This window comes from Zeus faber (genome assembly GCF_960531495.2).
Source record: "Zeus faber genome assembly, chromosome: 7".
Lineage (NCBI taxonomy): Eukaryota > Metazoa > Chordata > Actinopteri > Zeiformes > Zeidae > Zeus > Zeus faber.
In genome coordinates, this window is record NC_137203.1 from 10,000,991 (window position 1) to 10,020,663 (window position 19,673).

The 19,673-nt window shown below is 44.3% G+C and overlaps 2 protein-coding genes across 2 annotated transcripts; both read right to left on the reverse strand.

The window, feature by feature from the left end:
* Positions 1 to 1,488: 1,488 nt before the first annotated feature.
* prnpa (prion protein a (Kanno blood group)) lies at positions 1,489 to 3,297 on the reverse strand. Its single transcript, XM_080003888.1, has one exon. It carries the CDS (start codon positions 2,019 to 2,021, stop codon positions 1,497 to 1,499), a length of 525 nt encoding a protein of 174 aa, XP_079860014.1. The 5' UTR covers positions 2,022 to 3,297; the 3' UTR covers positions 1,489 to 1,496.
* A 272-nt stretch (positions 3,298 to 3,569) lies between these two features.
* Positions 3,570 to 18,699, reverse strand: LOC307232364 (ras association domain-containing protein 2-like). Its single transcript, XM_080003352.1, has 10 exons — positions 18,491 to 18,699; positions 13,391 to 13,464; positions 12,492 to 12,567; positions 11,724 to 11,875; positions 9,024 to 9,142; positions 7,949 to 8,091; positions 7,188 to 7,341; positions 6,164 to 6,285; positions 5,580 to 5,677; positions 3,570 to 5,336 (listed from the first exon to the last, which is right to left on the reverse strand). The coding sequence occupies exons 2-10, from the start codon at positions 13,441 to 13,443 to the stop codon at positions 5,270 to 5,272; spliced, it is 984 nt and encodes a 327-aa protein (XP_079859478.1). The 5' UTR covers positions 13,444 to 13,464; positions 18,491 to 18,699; the 3' UTR covers positions 3,570 to 5,269.
* Between the last annotated feature and the right edge of the window lie 974 nt (positions 18,700 to 19,673).

The window sequence follows — 19,673 nt, forward strand, 5'->3', positions numbered from 1 at the left end:
CAACATGAAAAGTAAATTGGGTCGAAATGAGCTCCACGCTTACACCAAACAGGGCCGGACGCCGTGAAGGATCCTCTGGCACAGGCCCCGCCCTGCAGGGAGGGCCTGCAGCTTTGGCTGAGCCATCAACGGAATTCCCCCGAACAATCATTTTATTCTGTCAGTTATTTTGGTGGACATCAGTCACATTCAATATGAATTATGACACGTTTTTGTTTTTTTTTCTTTGTTGCCTTCGGTGATTATTTTCAGTTAGTGGGGTCTTGACCTTTTTCATATTGGACTTGTGTTCGGGTCCTTCTATTATTATGTTTTGCATCTTTGGCTGCTGTAAATATGGAACACCAACCTAGGCTCGGGGAACAACGAGGCACCCTCTCTCTTGCTGGAGTGACTCCCGACCCCTGAGTCGTTTGAGTCAAGAGGTTTGTCTGTTATGAACAAATGGTTTGCGAGTATTGCATCACTTTTAGTAGACCATAATGATCAGCAGTTACACATGTTTGCAGTGTTTTGTGATGTTCATAGTGGTTCACGCGGTAGTCGTCTTCTTCACGCATAGTGGTGTGACATGGGGATCATACCAGTCCGCAAATCATGCCTCAAATCATTTTATGTCAATGCAGGTTGCTTTAGCCAAATAAAGCACTTTTTGTATTCAGAATGTTTTTCCTGTGACGACACATAATATTAAACACAAGACCATTTAATATTTATTTTGTATTTATTTATATACACAGTATTGTACAGGGAAACAAGGGTTTTCTTCATAAAGCAACTCACCAACATTGTGCAATTCCTTGTTCTGGAAATATAGTAGCCTACAGACCGAGTGTATAATACAGATTATAAAATTGTAAAAAAGTTAGCACTGCATGGCTAATATGAGATGTAGACAGAATGTCATTACATCAGCTGCCTTTACTTTGATCTACATTGACTTTTTTTTTTTTTTTCCCCCTGAGGTAGACACAACCTGACACTACACCTTATTCGATCCCTGACAATGTTCATAACTAACACAGTAATTGCCTTAAAAAGGTGTCATAATTTATAGGAGAAATTCAGAATGTCAGAAAACCTCCTGAATAGATCCTCATCTCCAGATCCCACAATTCATCACCGTTAAAAATAACAAGGGCTGGCGACGTGGGTCAAAAATATTACTACTGTTGTGAAAAATGGGAATCGATTGTAAATGGTTATCCCTGGGTCTCTATTGCTCAGACCCTCTTTGGTGCTTTTAGGAGGTTGAAGGCCGAGGAAATGTAAGAGTAAAGTGGTTGGAATGGGAAGGTTTTTCTCCATATGGATACGGATTCTTCAACAATTGACCTTGGTTCCTGGAGTCTTATCATCCACAGTCTGCTTCCGTGGGTCACATTTGTATATATTAATACTGGTGCAAGTTTTTCCATTTTTCCCCCCCATATCAAATGGTTGCTTGGGGTGGTTGTCGTGTGTTTGTGTTCTGTGGTTTCAGTCTGGATCCAACTCTACATCATCCAGTGACTGATCAGCAGAGACGCCACGGAGCCGATGACCACGATGATGCTGTTGTAGACGGGCCCGCTGGACGCCCCGGTGAAGTATTCCATATCTCCTGACCCCTCTGGCTCCATGGGCCTGGAGCCGTAGCCGCCGCCGCCATAGCGTGGGTAGCCGTACCCGCCTCCGTAGCCACCGTGTCCGAACCCCCCGTAACCCCCCCCGTACCCTCCCCCGTAGCCGTACCCGTGACCGGGGCGGCTCAGGGCGGAGCCGAGCATCGCCCCGCCGATGGCGCCCGCCGCGGCGGCTCCGGCCATCTTCCCGGCGCTGGCGCCGCTGCTCTGGACCGGGGCGGGTCTGTAGGCCTGGCCCCCGCCTCCGCCCCAGCCCCGGCCGTATCCTCCGCCACGGCCGAATCCGCCGCCTCCGCGACCGAAGCCTCCCCCGCGTCGGGCCTCACCGCTGGGCAGGAGGGTGGCGAGGAGCAGGAGGCAGGAGGCCGCCGCCAAGAGTGTCTGATGGCCACGCATGGTTTCCACTGTAGAAATGGAGAGATTGTGATTCGATGACAAGTTCAACAGTTTGTTTCAGTCACCGGAGAAGCTTTCTTAGACACACACACACGGATGTTCCCCTGGCTGTAATCTTTGGGGACTGATTATATGCTATTTTTACACTGCTGCTATATTCAGGGCTGCCTGCTTCTTTTAATCCAGCTTCCAGAGCCACGTCCCACACGGGCTGCAGTGTCACAATGGAACCTGACCCCTGACCCCGCATCGGACAGCGCTCAGCGTCGCTAATTCCCATAATGAGGATTTGCCGCAGGGTGCTCTGATTCTGGATCTGTCCAATGGGGCTGTGTGACGTCACGGTATCCAGCAGTCACAGAATATACGCAGGGTATATTCCACTTTGTTTACTTATTAGACAACTTATTAGAGAAAGCGCCTCCGCAGCAAAGTCACTGATTGTCCATGTTTTCGAGGATTATTTGATCAAAAACAAAACTTGTGACTGCAGGTATCAAAACCCCTACCGGACCTTTGTTGTACTTTGTTGTATCAATGTTTGTGCCTTTAACAAAATAGTCGAACTGAATTGCTACTTCAGTATTACTTAATAGTGTGCATTATATACCCAAATTGAGCAACACAACCAGATTGGAGCATGATGTCAGGGCTCCGCCGACGTCTCGCGTCCTCTCGGTGTCTCGGCCGAGCTCTGATTACCCCAAATCATCCGGTGTCAGAATAATCCGGTTAAAGCTCTCGCCGGTTAATGCCGCTGTTTTGAGCTCGGACTCGTTCAGAGGGGGAAAAAAAAGGAAGTTTATGGATTTCTATGGGACTCTTGAATGCGGAATGAACCGTTCGCGTCCCCCGTTCCTTCAGTGACTCTCCGTCGTGACGTATTTGGAATTCACTATGACACACGCGCTAGGGGAAAGTTGTCAACAACAACAGCAAAAAAAACAACAAATGGATAACTTATTGACGTGTGGAATGTATTCGAGTTGAAATGAGAAAAGGATGTATTAGAAGTAACAGAATACTCGGAATGTATATACACAGAATGCTCACAAATCTCTGTTAAACTCACCTGTTGATGACGTCCTGGAAGAAAACGCTGTTTCACTCCAGTTGTTTCCTTCTGTTTGTCGCTGTCGTTGTTTTCTTTTTTTCTTTTTTTTTTTTTCCTCCCCCCAAAACGCTGATGGTTTTTGGGCTTGGCGAGGGATGGAGGTGAAGGTGCGTCCGGCGTCGTCTCCTCTGACCGTCTGGAAAGGTGTCTGAAGGGCAGCATCTTATCTTAACCCCCAGACAACCTGATTGAGGAGCGGATCACGGCATCCAACGCTCCCATTGGTGGAGCCGCGTTGACGGGACTTGCCAAACAACACTTACGTAAGACGCGTAATTAGCCGCGTAATGACATTTCGGCGGTTTTACGCGGGGATCACAGATAAGAGGAGGAGAAAGTGGGCGACACAATAATTTTTACTTTCAAAAAAATGATCATTGTAAAAAAACAAACAACAAAAAAAAAACATTTACCAAATGACATCATGTGTCGACACCTCTGAGAAATTCATTCGAACCATGTTTTTGCGAAAACGTCAATACAAAAAGCGGAAATTTTAGGGAATTTTGAGAAAAAAAAAAAAAGGCATGAGTGACATAGTGAATACATGATGCTGACATAAGACACATTATTTTATTAGGACATTAAAAAAACCCTATAAAGGCTCTTTAGGTGCTGTGCTCTTTTGCCACAAGGTACAATGTCACCTGACATTGAGAAAACAATCTAAGATGTAGGAAATATTGAAAAAGAATTTTGGAAATATGGGCACAAAAATCACTGCACCCACTAAGGAAAACTGCACTGCACTGCTGACATTCTCACATTATGACACATTCGCTTCCAAGATCCATTCACAGTTAGGGCTGGGAGACATATGGGTATAATATTGGCATAAAATATTGTAATATGAGACTCCATATCCTCTGGGAGTTATGTGATCGAAATATGTGGATATAGATCAATGTTGTCTTTAAGGAGCATTACAGTAAATTAATGCACTTTTCCGAACTTCAGAGGCAGTTCTACCTGCTTGGTTAATATTTTAATATCCGCATTACTCATGATTGTTTCTCAATTATTTATTGTGTGTGAATATCTCATGAAAGCACCAACGGTCGTCCCCAAAATAGCGTCATATTATTTAAATCGAGCTCCTCTCAAAAAAAAATATTACGATATTGTATTTGTCTGAATATCCCCCAGCCCTATTCACAATCTTGTAGGACTGCGCGGCAACGTGTGCTTTCTGCTTCATTTTCTTAAATTCAACCCAAATTCAGAGTTGGGTTCAACATTCGAAGGGAGATAAAAACAGAGTATGAAGACACGTGTTCAAAGAGGAACTTGATAAAAGCCAAAGAGCTTTAAATACAGATTTGTTCAACTGTCCCTGCACCGTATTTATGGTTTAAAAAAACAAAAAACAAAAAACAAAACAAACCAGTCCGTTTACATTTTTCAACCGCATGAATAAACACATTTTGATCCGACCGCACGAGTGACGATGGCAGCTTCATAGCTTGAGGTCGGAGGGAAACCAAACATTTTCATAAGAGGAGATGAGAAATCAGTGAAAGTCACATTGTTGAGCTCCCTTCGATCTCAGGGCTCATCGGATTTGCTAAGTGGGAGAAGCCGGCGGCTTCGGGATTGGGAAAAACATCCATCCGAGTGGCTTCGAGTTTAAAAATGTGTTTTTAACGGCAATATCTAAAAAGACAAAAACATTCACATCGGTAAAGTCACAGGCACTTTACCAAGACCGCGCCTTGTGCTTTGAGGAAAAGGGAAACGTAATAAACCTGGTGGAAATGACGATAAGAAACAGATGGAGGGAATGAATTTGTGCTTGCGTGTAAATACAGTGCACGGGGACCGGGCGGAGGGGAGAGCCCGGGGGAAGAGCAGGGCAGGGTGGGCGCTCCTCGTGAGTCGCTGTCAAAAGTGCCACAGGAACGACGAGAGTCGCCGTCGTCTTATTGCTGAAATGTTTGCGGCCGATACGAAATGACGCGCGGCGGCCGGTTGGAGGAGGAATGACCCGGAGGCCAGACGGGCCGAGCGCCGAAGGAAATGGAAGATACCCGTTTGCGTGGAGGATTGTTCCGGCGGGGGGAAGCGGGTTTCGGTTCGTCACATTTTGGACAGTGTCGCTTAAAAGTCTCGTCACGGATGGAAGGTTTCACCTGGATCACATGCAGGTTCCCTCGGGGAGACGACGGAGCTGCTTTTCAATGACGCATCGCAGGTAAGTATACCTGTAGAGAACAGCAGAAGAAGAGGTGTGAAGAACACGGGAAATAATAACCAGCGTGTAATACAACAAGTACGTTTCTGAGGCGGGAAATCCGGGTCGGGAACGCGAAATTCCGTTTTCGGGACTTTTGAGGCGACCGTGTGGGTTTGCCAATTAGCACGTTGGCATATTTCCCCACTGCTGGCGACTTTAACAGAGGTCTATATATAATTTATGGCGGGCTGAGATATATCAGCTTCTCTACCTCCTCCTCAGTTTCTGCACCTCGCGGTCCTCCTCCTCTTTCAGCTTGGTGATGAAACTGCTCAGGACGGGCATTTCAAACTTGATGTACTGCGCCACCTGGTGACAAGAAGGAGAATTATCATGACGAGGCACAAAAAGGTTGTGTTTGGTCATATTACAATCATATTAAAATCACTCAGCTGAATGAGAATAAAATAAATCCACAAATTATAATATATAATAACAATTACTATAATATAATACATAAATCGAATTAAAATAATCTGCATATTAACTTATAGTTTACATTTTTTTTTAATACTTAATTGGTAAAAAAAAAAATTTTTAAGCTATTTTAAGATTGTAAGGTTCACGGAATGTTGACAGGGGACACTACGAGGATTCTCAGCTGTTTATTTGTCAAAATTACAAAATAAATAAGCTTAAATTGTTACAAGCTTCAACAGTGTGATCAGATATCCCATCACAGTCTTGGGTATCACATTAAATAATCTGATGACTTGGCTGGATCTTTTCTGGTTGTATATAACATTTGTGCATTATTTACTGTGTGGTCATATCATAATATGGCCCTGTTCTTACATCATAGGTGACCTCCTCTCCCAGGTCCTGCTCCATGAGGAACACCCTGCAGACCTGCTCACACGGACCCTGCAGCACCCGAAGCACCAGCGGGAAGTCGCTGCGCTTCAGCTTCATGCGCTCTGACACGCACACGCACACACACACGCACACACACACACACACACACACACACGTTAAAAGTAACAAAACACAATGCATGAATAGAGCCATAAAGTCATTATCTTCTCCCCTCGGGTGTTAATGCCACACTACTTCCTAGTGCGTCCGCATGATCAAATGACCACACTCAAAGAGACTGGTGTAGAGAAATTAAAATTTCCTAAAACTCTGACTACAGGTTGTCCTCACTTAACGACCGAGTTCCGTTCCTAGGACCAGGTTGTTAAAAGAATTGGTCGATACGCTAAGGGGGCGATGCCATTGAGAACGCTAGTATAGTGAATACTGACAGACTGTGGGAACGAGACTGAGAACGATGATGAGATGTATACAGTGTATATAGCGTATATAGTACATATAGCGTATATAGCATATATAGTACATATAATGTGTATAGTGTGTATAGTGTATATAGTACATATAGCATATATAGTATATATAATGTATATAGTGTGTATAGTGTATATAGTACATATAGCATATATAGTACATATAATGTGTATAGTGTGTATAGTGTATATAGTACATATAGCATATATAGTATATATAATGTATATAGTATATATAGTACATATAGTGTATATAGTATATATAGTACATATAGTGTGTATAGCGTATATAGTACATATAGTGTATATAGTATATATAGTGTATATATTCTCTAGTGTATATATTATATAAAGGGTGATGCGTGATGAGATGCTTGACGCTGAGACGCAGTGGTATTGTACAATACAGACTGGTCAGAGAGCTGGTTGTAAGTCTGAACGGTCGTTAGACAGGTAGGCCGTTAGACAAGTAGGTGGCTCAGCCAGGAGTACACGGAAAACAACTTCACCAAATTCCAGCAAAAGAAGTTCACCTCCGCTGGTGTGAACCAGGTAGAGCGCGAAGTCGTCGGGACTGTTCTCGATCTTGAACTTGTTGAGCAGAACGCGCAGCACCTGGGGCGTGGTCATGCAGCTGTTGATCCGCACGTTGGTGACGGAGCCGTAGGCCGGCGTGAACACCGCCGTCTGGGGGAGGACACAGCGCACGTTTCACTTTCATTCACAAAGTTCACGGATCCTTCTCAAAGTGTGTGTCCATGCTTCCCAACAAAATACCACCGCTATGTTTTTAACAAGTAAAAGAGATCAGAAACATGTATGACCGGGCTAATTGTTATTATGGCCGGCTAATAGTGATGCAAGACTCGCTCATGATTTGTCCGCAGCGAACGCATCGTTTTAAATGACTCACAATTCTGGAGTCACTGCGTCAAAAGAGTGAATCTTCGACTCACAAGATGAGGACTAAACTAGGCCCAAGACAGAAAAAGGTCTCCGTATTTGAGACGATTCACACTGAAGGTGTCAGATTTACTCTTTGAATCGTACTGAAATAATAGCTTTGACAGAATTAAATGATTCTTTCCTCAGTTACACCAACCGAACCAAGATCGGAAAATGTAATGACTCTTTTTACAGAGTGACACGTCAAGGAGCAAATACCAAAAAATCAGTCGAACCTTCCATCACTCCTGATGGTCGTCACTTTCAGAGTGACGAGTGCTCTGTTCGGAACGGACAAACGAGACGAATTAATGCGCCACAAATTCCCAATTCGGAGTGTGGAATGGACCTTGTGGTTGTAGAAGTGTCCGTTGATGGAGAAGCGGTGTCGTCGTATCCTCCTCTGGTCGCTGGGGGAGCGCCTCTGGCCACGTCGCAGAACGCCGGCGTCGCTCTTGGTCCTCAGCAACTGAGCTGAGCCGTCGCACTCCTCTGTGCGATGGGGACACAGGGTTTCACGTTGTTTACTACCCGTTGCTCCGCGGCCAGGGTCATAACACAAACCCCCCCCAACAAAATAACGTTTTTTTTTTTTTTTTTAAACCTTTATCGTCGTAAAAATATCAACAGAAATAATAACCTGGGTATTTAAAACGTCCAGGTGGCTTAACTGCTGCTATGAAACAAGCAAAAGAAGCTGAGCAGACCCCATGTCAACACTACATTTAATATTAAAGTTATTCACGTTGCATACTTTATCCTACAGACATACTTTAATCAGAATGTGAATTTTTGATACAGAGGTTTATTGATAATTTAGAGATTTATTGTATATTGTGTATATTATATATTTCTCTATTTTTATAAGTTCATGATAGAATTTTTCAGAATATCCATCCATCTATCTATCTGTTTATCTATGTGAAGCGACAGAGCATAACCACTCTGTAGAACATTTCCAGAGATCATTTTGGAGCTTCTCCCATCTACCTTTAACTCTCTCATAGCCTGTAATAGCAGCAAGACGAGTAAAGTGTAACGTATATTTATGATGTATTTATTCGTACTATTTAGATGTTTTATATTCACTGCACATAAACCTAAAAATACTAAGTAAAACCCGGGGTTCCCCGATCCCCTTCCCCGCTGACACACACATTATTTACTTTGCCACACGGATAAGTGCGATCAGACGCAAAACTTCAGGGGTGTGTTTGCATCGGCGCCATATCTTTCGTGAATGGGACGCTGAGACGGCGCAGACAGCGGGCGCAACCGATGCACAATTCACGGTTCCGTCAGCCATCCCGGTCCGTTGTTTGTGGATTTGCCACCCAGAGTTGGCCTCTTTGTCTCACTTCGGCCAACAAACCGTCGCTAAGCCTTGGAACTGACAGACACCTTGTCGTCAGCATGAAACCCACCGTCCGTCTTGTCTTCCTCTTCGGTGTTTTCCGCCGGGGGGTTTTCAGGTGCCGTGACTTCCACTGTGGGCGGGGCGGCGTGTTGCGTGGAGGGCTGAGCGTCGCTGTTATTTTGGGAACTGGGAAAGAGGCGACAGGGAAGAGGAGTCAGGGTTGAGGTTGCTGTGCACAGAATAATACAAGGCTGTATATTTTATATATTTGGCTATTTCTGTTCTTTATTTTTTGCGGTACTTTTATCATTATTTTTTTTTCATACTATTACGTTTTTTATGCTAATTGTCTGTACAGCAATGCACTTGCACGGGTCCAGAGCTTTGACTCGGCCCACTCCCCCGAATCGGGGGGGCGACAAACGATTAGCCAATCAGCGCATCAGGCGGGACTCATGCTGTCGTCAAGCTGGGCGCCGCCCGCAACCGAGGAGGAGTAATAACAATGACGACGAGATGGACACTGCTGTCGAGACTGTTCTCAATCGATGTTTTTGTATCTGGTAAAATGCAACAATTTAATAACAATAATAAATGAGACACAAAATTGCTGAACTTAAATTAACGTTCATTTAACACTTAGGTTACTGTCAGTATTGTCTCTGCAGTGCACCTATTTAAAATAAGATAAAAATGCATCAACTACATAAATGTCCACAGGTAATCAAAAAACGAAACTTTGTAAAAAAAAAATTTAAAAAAACTTATCAATGAAAAAAATAATTATAAAAAATAAAAAATAAATAAAAAACGTCCTATTAAAGTCTGGTCGGGAAATAGAGGGTCTCCCCCCATTACAGAAGTGCAGGATTTATTATTTACAAATAAAGCATTTACACAAAAACATCCAGTTTTAAGTCCCATAGCAACGGAAAGCAACGGGGAGACGGTGTGATGTGGCTCGGGACAATGGGGACACACGGTTGAGGATGCCCGTGCACGTTGAGGGTGCCCGTGCACGTTGAGGGTGCCCGTGCACGTTGAGGGTGCCCGTGCACTTGCCCCTTGATGTCCATGCTGCTGTTTTAATGTACCGGGGTTTTTCTTTCTTTTTTTTTTTTTAGATGTGAATGGGTGTCGAGGTGACGGACTTCCGCGACCGGGACACATCGGGGAGCCCGTGATCTGAGCTCTGCTGTGTGGCCCCTTGCTATCATTCCCTTATTGAACCTAAACTAAAAAGAACCGTGTTGTGTTTAAAATTTGGTTTCATACAAGTTAGCAAACACACAAAAATAAATAGATCTAAAAATGGAAAGACAGGAAAACGGGAACGCTCGCACGGTGCAACGCTGTCTGGAGGAGACAAAAACAACACACACACACTTCTCTGGAGGAGAAAAAACAACAAAATCCGCCCCAATTCTAGGAGTCAGGTTTACGTGTTGCCTCAATAAGAAGTGTTTCCAAACAGCTCTCCGGCCGTTTTCTTTCAAAACCAGTCGCGGAGGCTCTGCACTTGCCATCTTTAATGAGCCGAAACCATAACAAACCAGAGCGAATGAGACTAGTGGAGACAGTCCGAGAGATGAGAGAGCGAGAACGCAGCTGCTACCTGTAAATACATAGTGCGGAAAATGTGTATTGAAACAGTTTAAAATATTCTGAATGGACATAAATCGATATTTTTGACAACACTGGTCGGCAGACATTTTTTGTTCATCGGCCTCGTGAGCGCCGGCCTCGGCAGATTGTGACCCTCAAAGTTTTCCGATGGCTTTGCGTCTTGTTTACGGAGGTGACGTCAGTTTTTGTTCTTCGCGTGTTACGGCGTCTACACAACAATAAATCCAGATGTGTGTGTAAAACACTTTAGATTTAAAGGTTGAACTTTATCAAAACGATTTCACATTGTGACTTCACATCACATGGAATATGGAGGAATGATCTTCACCTGGACGGTCGCTTTAAAGGAAACCATCGATTGGCGTTGTTCAGCGTCTCGGTAAGTCAACGGTGTTTCCCCATGTCATCTAACGTGAACATTTAACTCCACGGTTTAACATTTATCTAATATTCATGAATCCAACGCGGCTTTGAATATATGTTGAGAGACAAAAAAAACAAAACACAAAGGAAGACGAATCTGGAAAAATCGCAATTTCCCTCCAGAAAGTTTTTTTTTCAACTTATTCGGCGGCTCGTGGCGGTTTTAGAAATGCACGACAATGCGGGTTTTGCCGCGGTGGGTCACACATATGCAAATGTGACTGGCCAAATAAACAGATTCTGATATTGAGTTCAAAGACACAAAACAGTAAAACAGTGTCCATCAGGTTCGGATGAGAACCCCAAATAGCTTCAGATATTTAATGGATTCGTGGAGCCGAAAGTGGGGCTTCGCGCCTATTGACGGGGAGGGATCAATGACGCCTCGGGGAGGGGGAGTCCCAAATTTGAGCCACAAGAGCAGATTTAAAAAGATAAAGATTGCGTCCCTTTAACTACGGACTATTGACAAAAGCGAAACGCCCATCGACAGTTCTGGTGATGTGCAGATGGGAAGGCATAGGAACCCTGCTTAGATGGTAACATGTGGAAACAAAAAGCAACACCCGGTGAACCCTAACAGTCCTGCCTCGGCTTTATCAAACCTTCTTGTCGTTCCCGAGTTCCCATCCAACCTATCGACCGTCCGTACACTTTCCGTCAATCTCCGGGATGTTTCCGGTCGCTGTGGCGTAACCCGAGCCGCCCTCCGTCTTACCCCTGACTGTCCAGTGCGCAGCCCGAGTGCCAGGACGTGGAGGACGGAGGCGGTCGGATCCTCTCGTGGTCGTCCTGCATCTGGAGCCTGATTGGCCGCCGCAAGCCCCACGAGATGTTCAGCAAGCCCTCCATGATCAGCTCCCCCTCTTCCTGTTCGGGGGAAAACGTCCCGAGATCAATACGAGGCACAGCGGAGGATTATTTTGAATCGGCATCTGGGATATATAGAATCATCCATATTTGCTTTCGTTCAAAACTGTATTGGACCAGAGAATCTCAGTCAGATGAGGAATTTTCTTTTTAAGATTTTAAGATTTTTGCTAGAAAAGCATCTTTCAGACGTACAGCGAAGCTATGGACGACACAAAACACAACTGCAGAAGGATACATAATTTTCAGCATTAAATAAAGCAAATAAAATTTCCATTTAATAGTTGAAAATTCTCCTAGAGAGAGAGAGAGAGAGAGAGAGAGAGAGATCAGACAATTATGTGAGTGTCATGCGTGCACACACACAATGGGCTGTTATTAAGTCTTTGAAAGTTTAAAGGAATTATGGAGGAGACAGCGCAGAATGATTCAACCAAAGCTGAGTGAGATTTTAAGGAAATGCAGAAGAAAGGATGTGAGAGAATAGAGCTTTTAGTTAAAAAAGAACAATGGCCTAACGTTTTAACACTAGCGTTCACACCCAGCACTTTCCACACACACTTTACCCGGCCCCACACACACACCCACATCTACACACCCACACACCCACACATACTTCTCTGTGTCTGAGCTGCAGATTCTGTCCTTCGTAGTAGAGGTTGTACGTCTTTAAATGTGAAAGCACCGCTGCCCTGGAGAGACAGATGTTGAGTTACTGAGCAGATCAAACACGAGCAGAAGCTTCTTGCCTTGCTCTTTTCTCTGCTTCTCACTGGCTTTGGCTTTTCAGTGGGTTTACCAAGGTCATTACATTCAATCTTTTTTGTGTAGAATTTGTGGTTTAAAAAAGGAAAACATATAGAATCACGTTGACTGTATGTACATCCATGCACGTACATAGAGTAGGTTTTTGCACATAAACACATAAGAGGATCTGAAAAGTGTGTATATCACAGTCTGAATCACAATTTGTACAGTTTGTCAGTACATCTTCATGTTCAAGGAATTTGCCGTGGTATGGTTGCTGCATTGTAGTGCAGACAAACAGTAAGCATAGAAAAATAATGCTTTACGGTCTAAAAAAACCCCCAAGAAATATAATATATACAGAATGCACAAAATGTGTTCTATCCACCAGATAAAGACAACTTACAAAAATATAAGTTAGTAAGGATAGTATTGACTGGGTATAAATACGAGTGTGTATGTGCATATCAATTATGCAATACTATTGCACTTGTGATCTGAAGCTGCTCTGAATTAATATTCACTTGGGTTAAAACACCCAAATATGAGGGCTTGAACCCTTGAAACCTGCTTGTACATAATTTAAGTCACTATACTCTCTACTGCCCCCTACAGGCCACGGTGAGTCATCGTCAGTGTAAGAAATGTTAGAAAACGCCCAAATGGGGCACACAGGGCCAAAGCCACAAGGACAAGACCAGAGTCTGTGTATGTATTTACTGCATGTGTATTTCTGAGTAAAATAAGAACCAGGTGCATATTCCATACTTGCTTATAAACTTGTTTTCTCCGATCTGAACTCCTTCCTGTATATCTTCCATTTTCTGTCAGCATGGGATGGGCTGAGAAACAAAGAAGTGACAGAGAAAGTGAGAAAGGGTTTTTTTTTGTTTTTTTTTTCCACTAAAGAAATCCCATGACTCCTCATGACCAGTGTGTATACAACCCAGAGCATCACCATGGAAACCGAGCGGACAGGCGGAGGGAGAAGAAAGAGACTGGGAGAGGAGGGAATATAGTGTTTTATTTATAGGAGCATGTTTCACGTCTCTGGAGAAAATTTGATTTTACGTCAAGAATTATGTTTTAAAAGTAATTAATTGAATCAACACTCAACATCAGTCACTTCTCACAGTTTTTGGATTCCCTATCAGTGTTGGCCGTGAGAATGTGGCATCCGTCCATCCCTCCAGTTCCTTCCTCCGCTGCTTTCTCCCTCTATTCAACATAAAGTGTGATGGAGCAGGAGAGCTGCCCTCCACCTCTTCTTCTACACTTCCTCCACACACACACACACACACACACACACACACACACACACACACACACACACACACAGATGTTTAAAATGGCATTTTGCCATCAAGCCTAACTGTTTTACTTCCTTCCGATTTTAAAGAAGTGTGTGTGTGTAGCGAGGCGGGAGGAAAAGACGCTTCCAGAAGGAGAAGAACAGGTGCAGGACACATGGGCCACCCACTGGGCCCAGTTAGTTCTGCTACTTAAACATTTTCTCCATAACACACACACACACACACACACACACACGCCCACGTGCACACGCCCACGCGCGCACACGCACGCGCACACTAGAATCTTGGACTGCTTTAACACTCCTTTAAATAGTACTGGTGGAAAAACTCACTCGGGGGAAAAAACTCATTGCTTATAACAGTAAAACAATGTGAAAGATATTCCCAAACTCAAAGGAGACTGACTGGTATCAGATAACTTGTCACAACCCAACCAAAAGAGACTTGATTTCATCTCTATTTTGAAAAATACAGAAAGGTCCATAAAAAAATAAAATTTGAATAAAAATGTTTTGGTAAAATATTTATGTACGACAAACTTACAGCCTAGTTCTATACTGTTTTGTAAAAGTAATAGATAAGATCTGTACCCTCTATCAGCCAATACATATATTTTGGATTCTGAATAGTAATCGGTCACGAAAAAGTGGCCCAAGTCCTTCCCTATTAAGAGCCGTACAGATATTCTGAATAATCTCGGTGTAGGAGTGTGTATGTTTGACTGTACTTGTGAGTACTGGTCTCCGAATTGACTAATCCTTGGTGTAGAAGTGCACCAGAAACATGGATCCTCACTTACTAAATGTATTTTCTCAGTCCCCACTTTAATACCAGTACAAGAATATATGTGTGTGTGTGTGTGTGTGTGTGTGTGTGTGTGTGTGTGTGTGTGTGTGTGTTTGTGTGTGTGTGTTATATGACTATAAAAAGGCTGACCGTGCTGAAGACTGTGATCCCGGGAGGCCACCACCACAGAGAAGCAGTAGCGGTTACAAAGGACAAAAAAAAGACAGAAAGGGAGAGACTGAGACTTCTCTTAAGTTTCCAGCCTCCGTTCCCGGTGGCGACGGGTTTCCAAACTGATTCTGAAGCCGCCCGTCTCGAATCCCGATACAGCCCGAATGTCTTTCCCCGTCTTAGTTGGTAAATAGCGAGCTGAGATGCTAAACAGGATGTGCTACCCTTCCGCTAGTCGCTTCCTCCTTCACAGAGTCATTATCACAGGAAGCTGAGGCCCCGCTCCGCAACCCTCTGATACTTCCTCAATTCAAACAAATTAGCAGCATGACCCCCAAACAAGCCGCCACGCCAACACAGGGAGACACACAGATGGACCCAGACGTGGACACTCTCCACCCCCCACATCCATTCTTGATTCCTGCCCCAAAAAAAACATCCAAGGTCGCATGAATCCGTAATAAACATCAAACGTGCAGTGAAAACTTGAATCTGAATTTCCCTCCGAAGGACAAATACAGTGTTGCGTTATCTTATCTTATCCTTGAAGGAGCAGATCCGATAACATCAGCCCCGTCGACCTCTGACAGAAATGTGTTACGTTATTGTGAGCAAATTAAATATTAATCACCAATCAGCGTGGCATGCGGTGGAGCTCTATCAATATTTCAGCACCTATATCACAACCCCTCCCCACCCACCCCAAAACACTCACCATTGACCTACACATAATGGGGATCATTAGTCTTTAATACTGTGGGTCTCGGTCAACGGCAGTGGTGCTCAAAGTTGTGTTAATGAGTTCCACTCCTGGTTGGAGACCAGCGTGCAGACAGTGTAGTGATGACCTCACATGTAGCAGGGTTGGCTCAAATTCTGTGTCACTGATTCATACATTGGAAAATGTACGTCTCTTAAAGTGTGGTTGCCCCAAAAAAGCAACGATCAAAGCGATGAAATTGACGGATTGCACATGGCGAGGGTTGCAGAAAATATAAAAATAAATAAATAAACCAACTTGCTCTGAAACCAGACGAGTCCAAATTTGGTCTGGGCTGCGGCGTTGTATGAAACGGCGTAACGGTGCCAAAGGTTTTTGGAAGCAATCTGTTCGTCTGCTGAGTCCAAAGAGAACTACAGCATGCAAAGACGGACGGCCTGACCCACGACTGACCCAAATGAGAGCATGACTCATAGATGGTCCAAACCGATCCAGGGACAGCCCTGTCTTCCCAAAAGGCTCCTTGGAAAAGAGCCGTCCATCAGCCCATTCCCAAGCCTTTGTTTTTCCCACTAGTTTCTGCCCCTTCTTGCTCATCCGTCTCCGTCACTGTTTCTACTGCACAATCTATTGTTTTCACTGTGACATGTTGTCGCTATCTCCCACTTGTTTGAAAAAGACTGTCGTAGCCCATAATTCCACATTAATAAAACTCACGCCACCACTCTCTCCAGTCCTCCTTTCACTTTCACACATTAACTCTTGTTTTCTCCCATTGCCGCCCTGTGCTCCCCGTTGCATGTCAACTACTTTGGCTGATGAATGGGTTTAAACATTGACTCCTTCCAAGCCGGCCACACCATCGCCCTCAAAGGTACTAGAGCCTCGCTATTGTATCCATTGTCATGGCAACCGTAGAAACATCTGAGGTCCAGCCGCTCGCTCCAGGATGGCGGTGACAAAGTGTTTGTGTGTCTTTCTGGTCCCGAATCGAGGCTGGGTTTGTTTAAAGGACTTGCCTGGCCGTCTTGACCTCGACCCCTTTAATCTTGTTTTCCTCGACGTCATGCTGAAACCGCACCTGAGCTGGGAGCTGGCTTTATAACTTATTAAAGATTTAAAAGAAAAAGGCAAATACATTATGGATTCTTTCGCGTCCTCGGAGTGGAAAGTATGATCCTGCGCTTGGCAGCCGACGAGGGAGGAGGAGGGACAGTCCACAAGCAGCCAGACGGTGATGGTGTGGAGGAATTCTAACTATCTGATGCCTGGCATGCATCCGTTCAGCTTTGTCATTTGGAGATGGATGCAAACAGCACTGGGCTTCGCTTGACACGTCTCCATATGTTATGCATGTGATCTGGAGCCTTTAATCACATCGAGGACCCTCAATTGGAATTGCAAGAGGCTACAGACCCCTTTTGATAAGACGTAGTCTGTTGGGAAGTCTGTTGGGACCCCGATCTGAGAAGGTCTGTATTGTTAGATCTGATTTAGTGTCTCAATACTATAGCTATGGAGGCAACAGTGAAACTGGAATCCAAACAGTCCTGGTTGTACATTCTCTAAAGGCGCTTTCACACAGGCGCTGCAACCCTGATATTACCCAGACATTACCCGGAGGTGCTGTTTGTGTGAATGCAAACGTCCGAATTAGTTGGACCGGACACAAACTGGATTTTACCCGGCCAGCACCCTAGTACAAGGTCTGCGTAATGTCTGATTGAGGCTTATGTGTGAACGGAGTAGGTAATTGTCCAGAGCATTCACAGTGAGTCGGCGTGTCGTGTGTTGATGACGGCTCTATCATGTGACTGGTGATCAACACGCCCACTTGCTGAGGGCGAAGAAGGGTCATTTACCTTCGTGCGGATCTTCTGGCACGGAGTGTAGCTGCTTCGTACTCCTCTCCGGTTCCCTTTGTATTCCTTTCCTCGCTTTTGTTTATATTGTGGGTACGTCCAAATACATGGAGTATCAGCGCAAAAAAAGATAACTCTACAGCGTCACGCTCGTCCCAGGCTCTGCACCTCGTCTAAACCAAACTGAGTATTTCCAGTAGATGTAAACGTCTGAGACGGACAATCTCCTGTTGTGTTCTACATGTGTGAAAGGGCAACTCGGGACAATTTCCAGACCCGCTTATCTGGATATTGTCCAGAGTTCATGTGGGAAAGCAGTTTAGTAGTATGAATAATGATATATAATAGTATAAATAGTCTTATAGTCTGCTGACTGAAATAACGATTAACTTCTATGACTATTAGTCGTGTTGCTGAAGTGGGGTGGGTGGGGGTCCCGCTGAGGGCTCTCGAAGGACCCCTGGGTGGGTCCGCGGACCCCCGGTTGGGAACCGCTGCTCCAGACGCACAACGATCACGCTGAACGGCCACGAGGTACGCGCGCGCGCGCGCTGCGCCGACCGTCACTGCTGTTTGATCCGGTTCCAAACAAGCTCCAAATATTGTCCGTATTACTGCCAGTTGACCCGTCCATCAATCGTTATGTATCTATATCATCTCTCCATTTATATCTATCGATCCATATAACTACATATCTATAGTATATACTTGAATATATTAATGTATACAACTCTCTATAGTATATGTCCTTGTATCGGCCTATCTATCCACCTCTCTACTTCTCCATCCCTCTATCTATCTATCCCTCTATCTATCTATCCCTCTATCTATCTATCCCTCTATCTATCTATCCCTCTATCTATCTATCCCATCACTCTATATATCTCTATCCCATCCATCCCTCTATCTATCCCTCTATCAATCCATCCATCTGTGCATCTAGAAAAGTCTTTTCTCTCAGACATGGATGGTGGGATCGCACATCAAGTCACATCCAAACAAACGAGCGACTCACGGTTCCTCCTCCTCCTCCTCCTCGTCCTCGTCTCTTTTTTTTTTTTTTTTTTTGGGGCGGTTGTTAGGGGTTCCGTCCTTCCCTCCCGGCGGGCACAATGTGTATTTTATTCTATTCAGTTCTCGTATCGTCGCGCCGTCCGTCGTTGGGCTGCTCGGGGTCCTCCCCGACTCGCTTCCCCGCGCCGAACAACAATCACGGCGGCTCCGCGGGACCGTGCGGGACCGCGGGCGCCAGGACCGGAGCGCGGAGGAGGAGGGGGGGCGTTGGGGGAGGAGCCAGCTGGAGAGGCGCCGCGAGGGAGCCAATCAGAGCGGGGCGGCGGCCAATCAGAGCGGGGCGGCGGGGGGAGCCAATCAGAGCGGGGTTGGTCCCCTTTTGTTCCCGCTGACAATGAGCACACACACACACACACACACACACACACACACACACACACACACACACACACACACACACACACGGAAATGTAATCAGGTGAGTTTACAATGGGATTCAAATCAAATAAGAAAAAAAAAAAATCCATGTTTTTTTTGTTGTTTTTTTTTTTGGTCAGTAAGTCTCACGTTTGAACCTGAAAAAAAAAAAAACATGTCGGATGCCTCGTCGCTATCTTGGACTTTGGAGTGTGGAAACAGGGTGCTCGGGCCCTTAAATGAGGGGCTGCAATGTAATCTATAGGCCCTCATCCGAGTCTTTGTTCAAAGCCATTTAGTCGCTTTGAGCAAAAGTGTCTGCCAAATGAATAAACCTAAGTGTAAGGAGATATCTATCTATCTATCTATCTATCTCTATATATATATATATATATATATATATATATATATATATATATATATATATATATATATATATATATATATATATATATATATATATATATATATATACACATACATATATATATACATACATACATACATACATACACACACACACAGTGGGGCAAAAAAGTATTTAGTCAGCCACCAATTGTGCAAGTTCTCCCACTTAAAAAGATGAGAGAGGCCTGTTATTTTCATCATAGGTATACCTCAACTATGAGAGACAAAATGAGAAAAAAAAATCCAGAAAATCACATTGTCTGATTTTTAAAGAATTTATTTGCAAATTATGGTGGAAAATAAGTATTTGGTCAATAACAAAAGTTCATCTCAATACTTTGTTATATACCCTTTGTTTG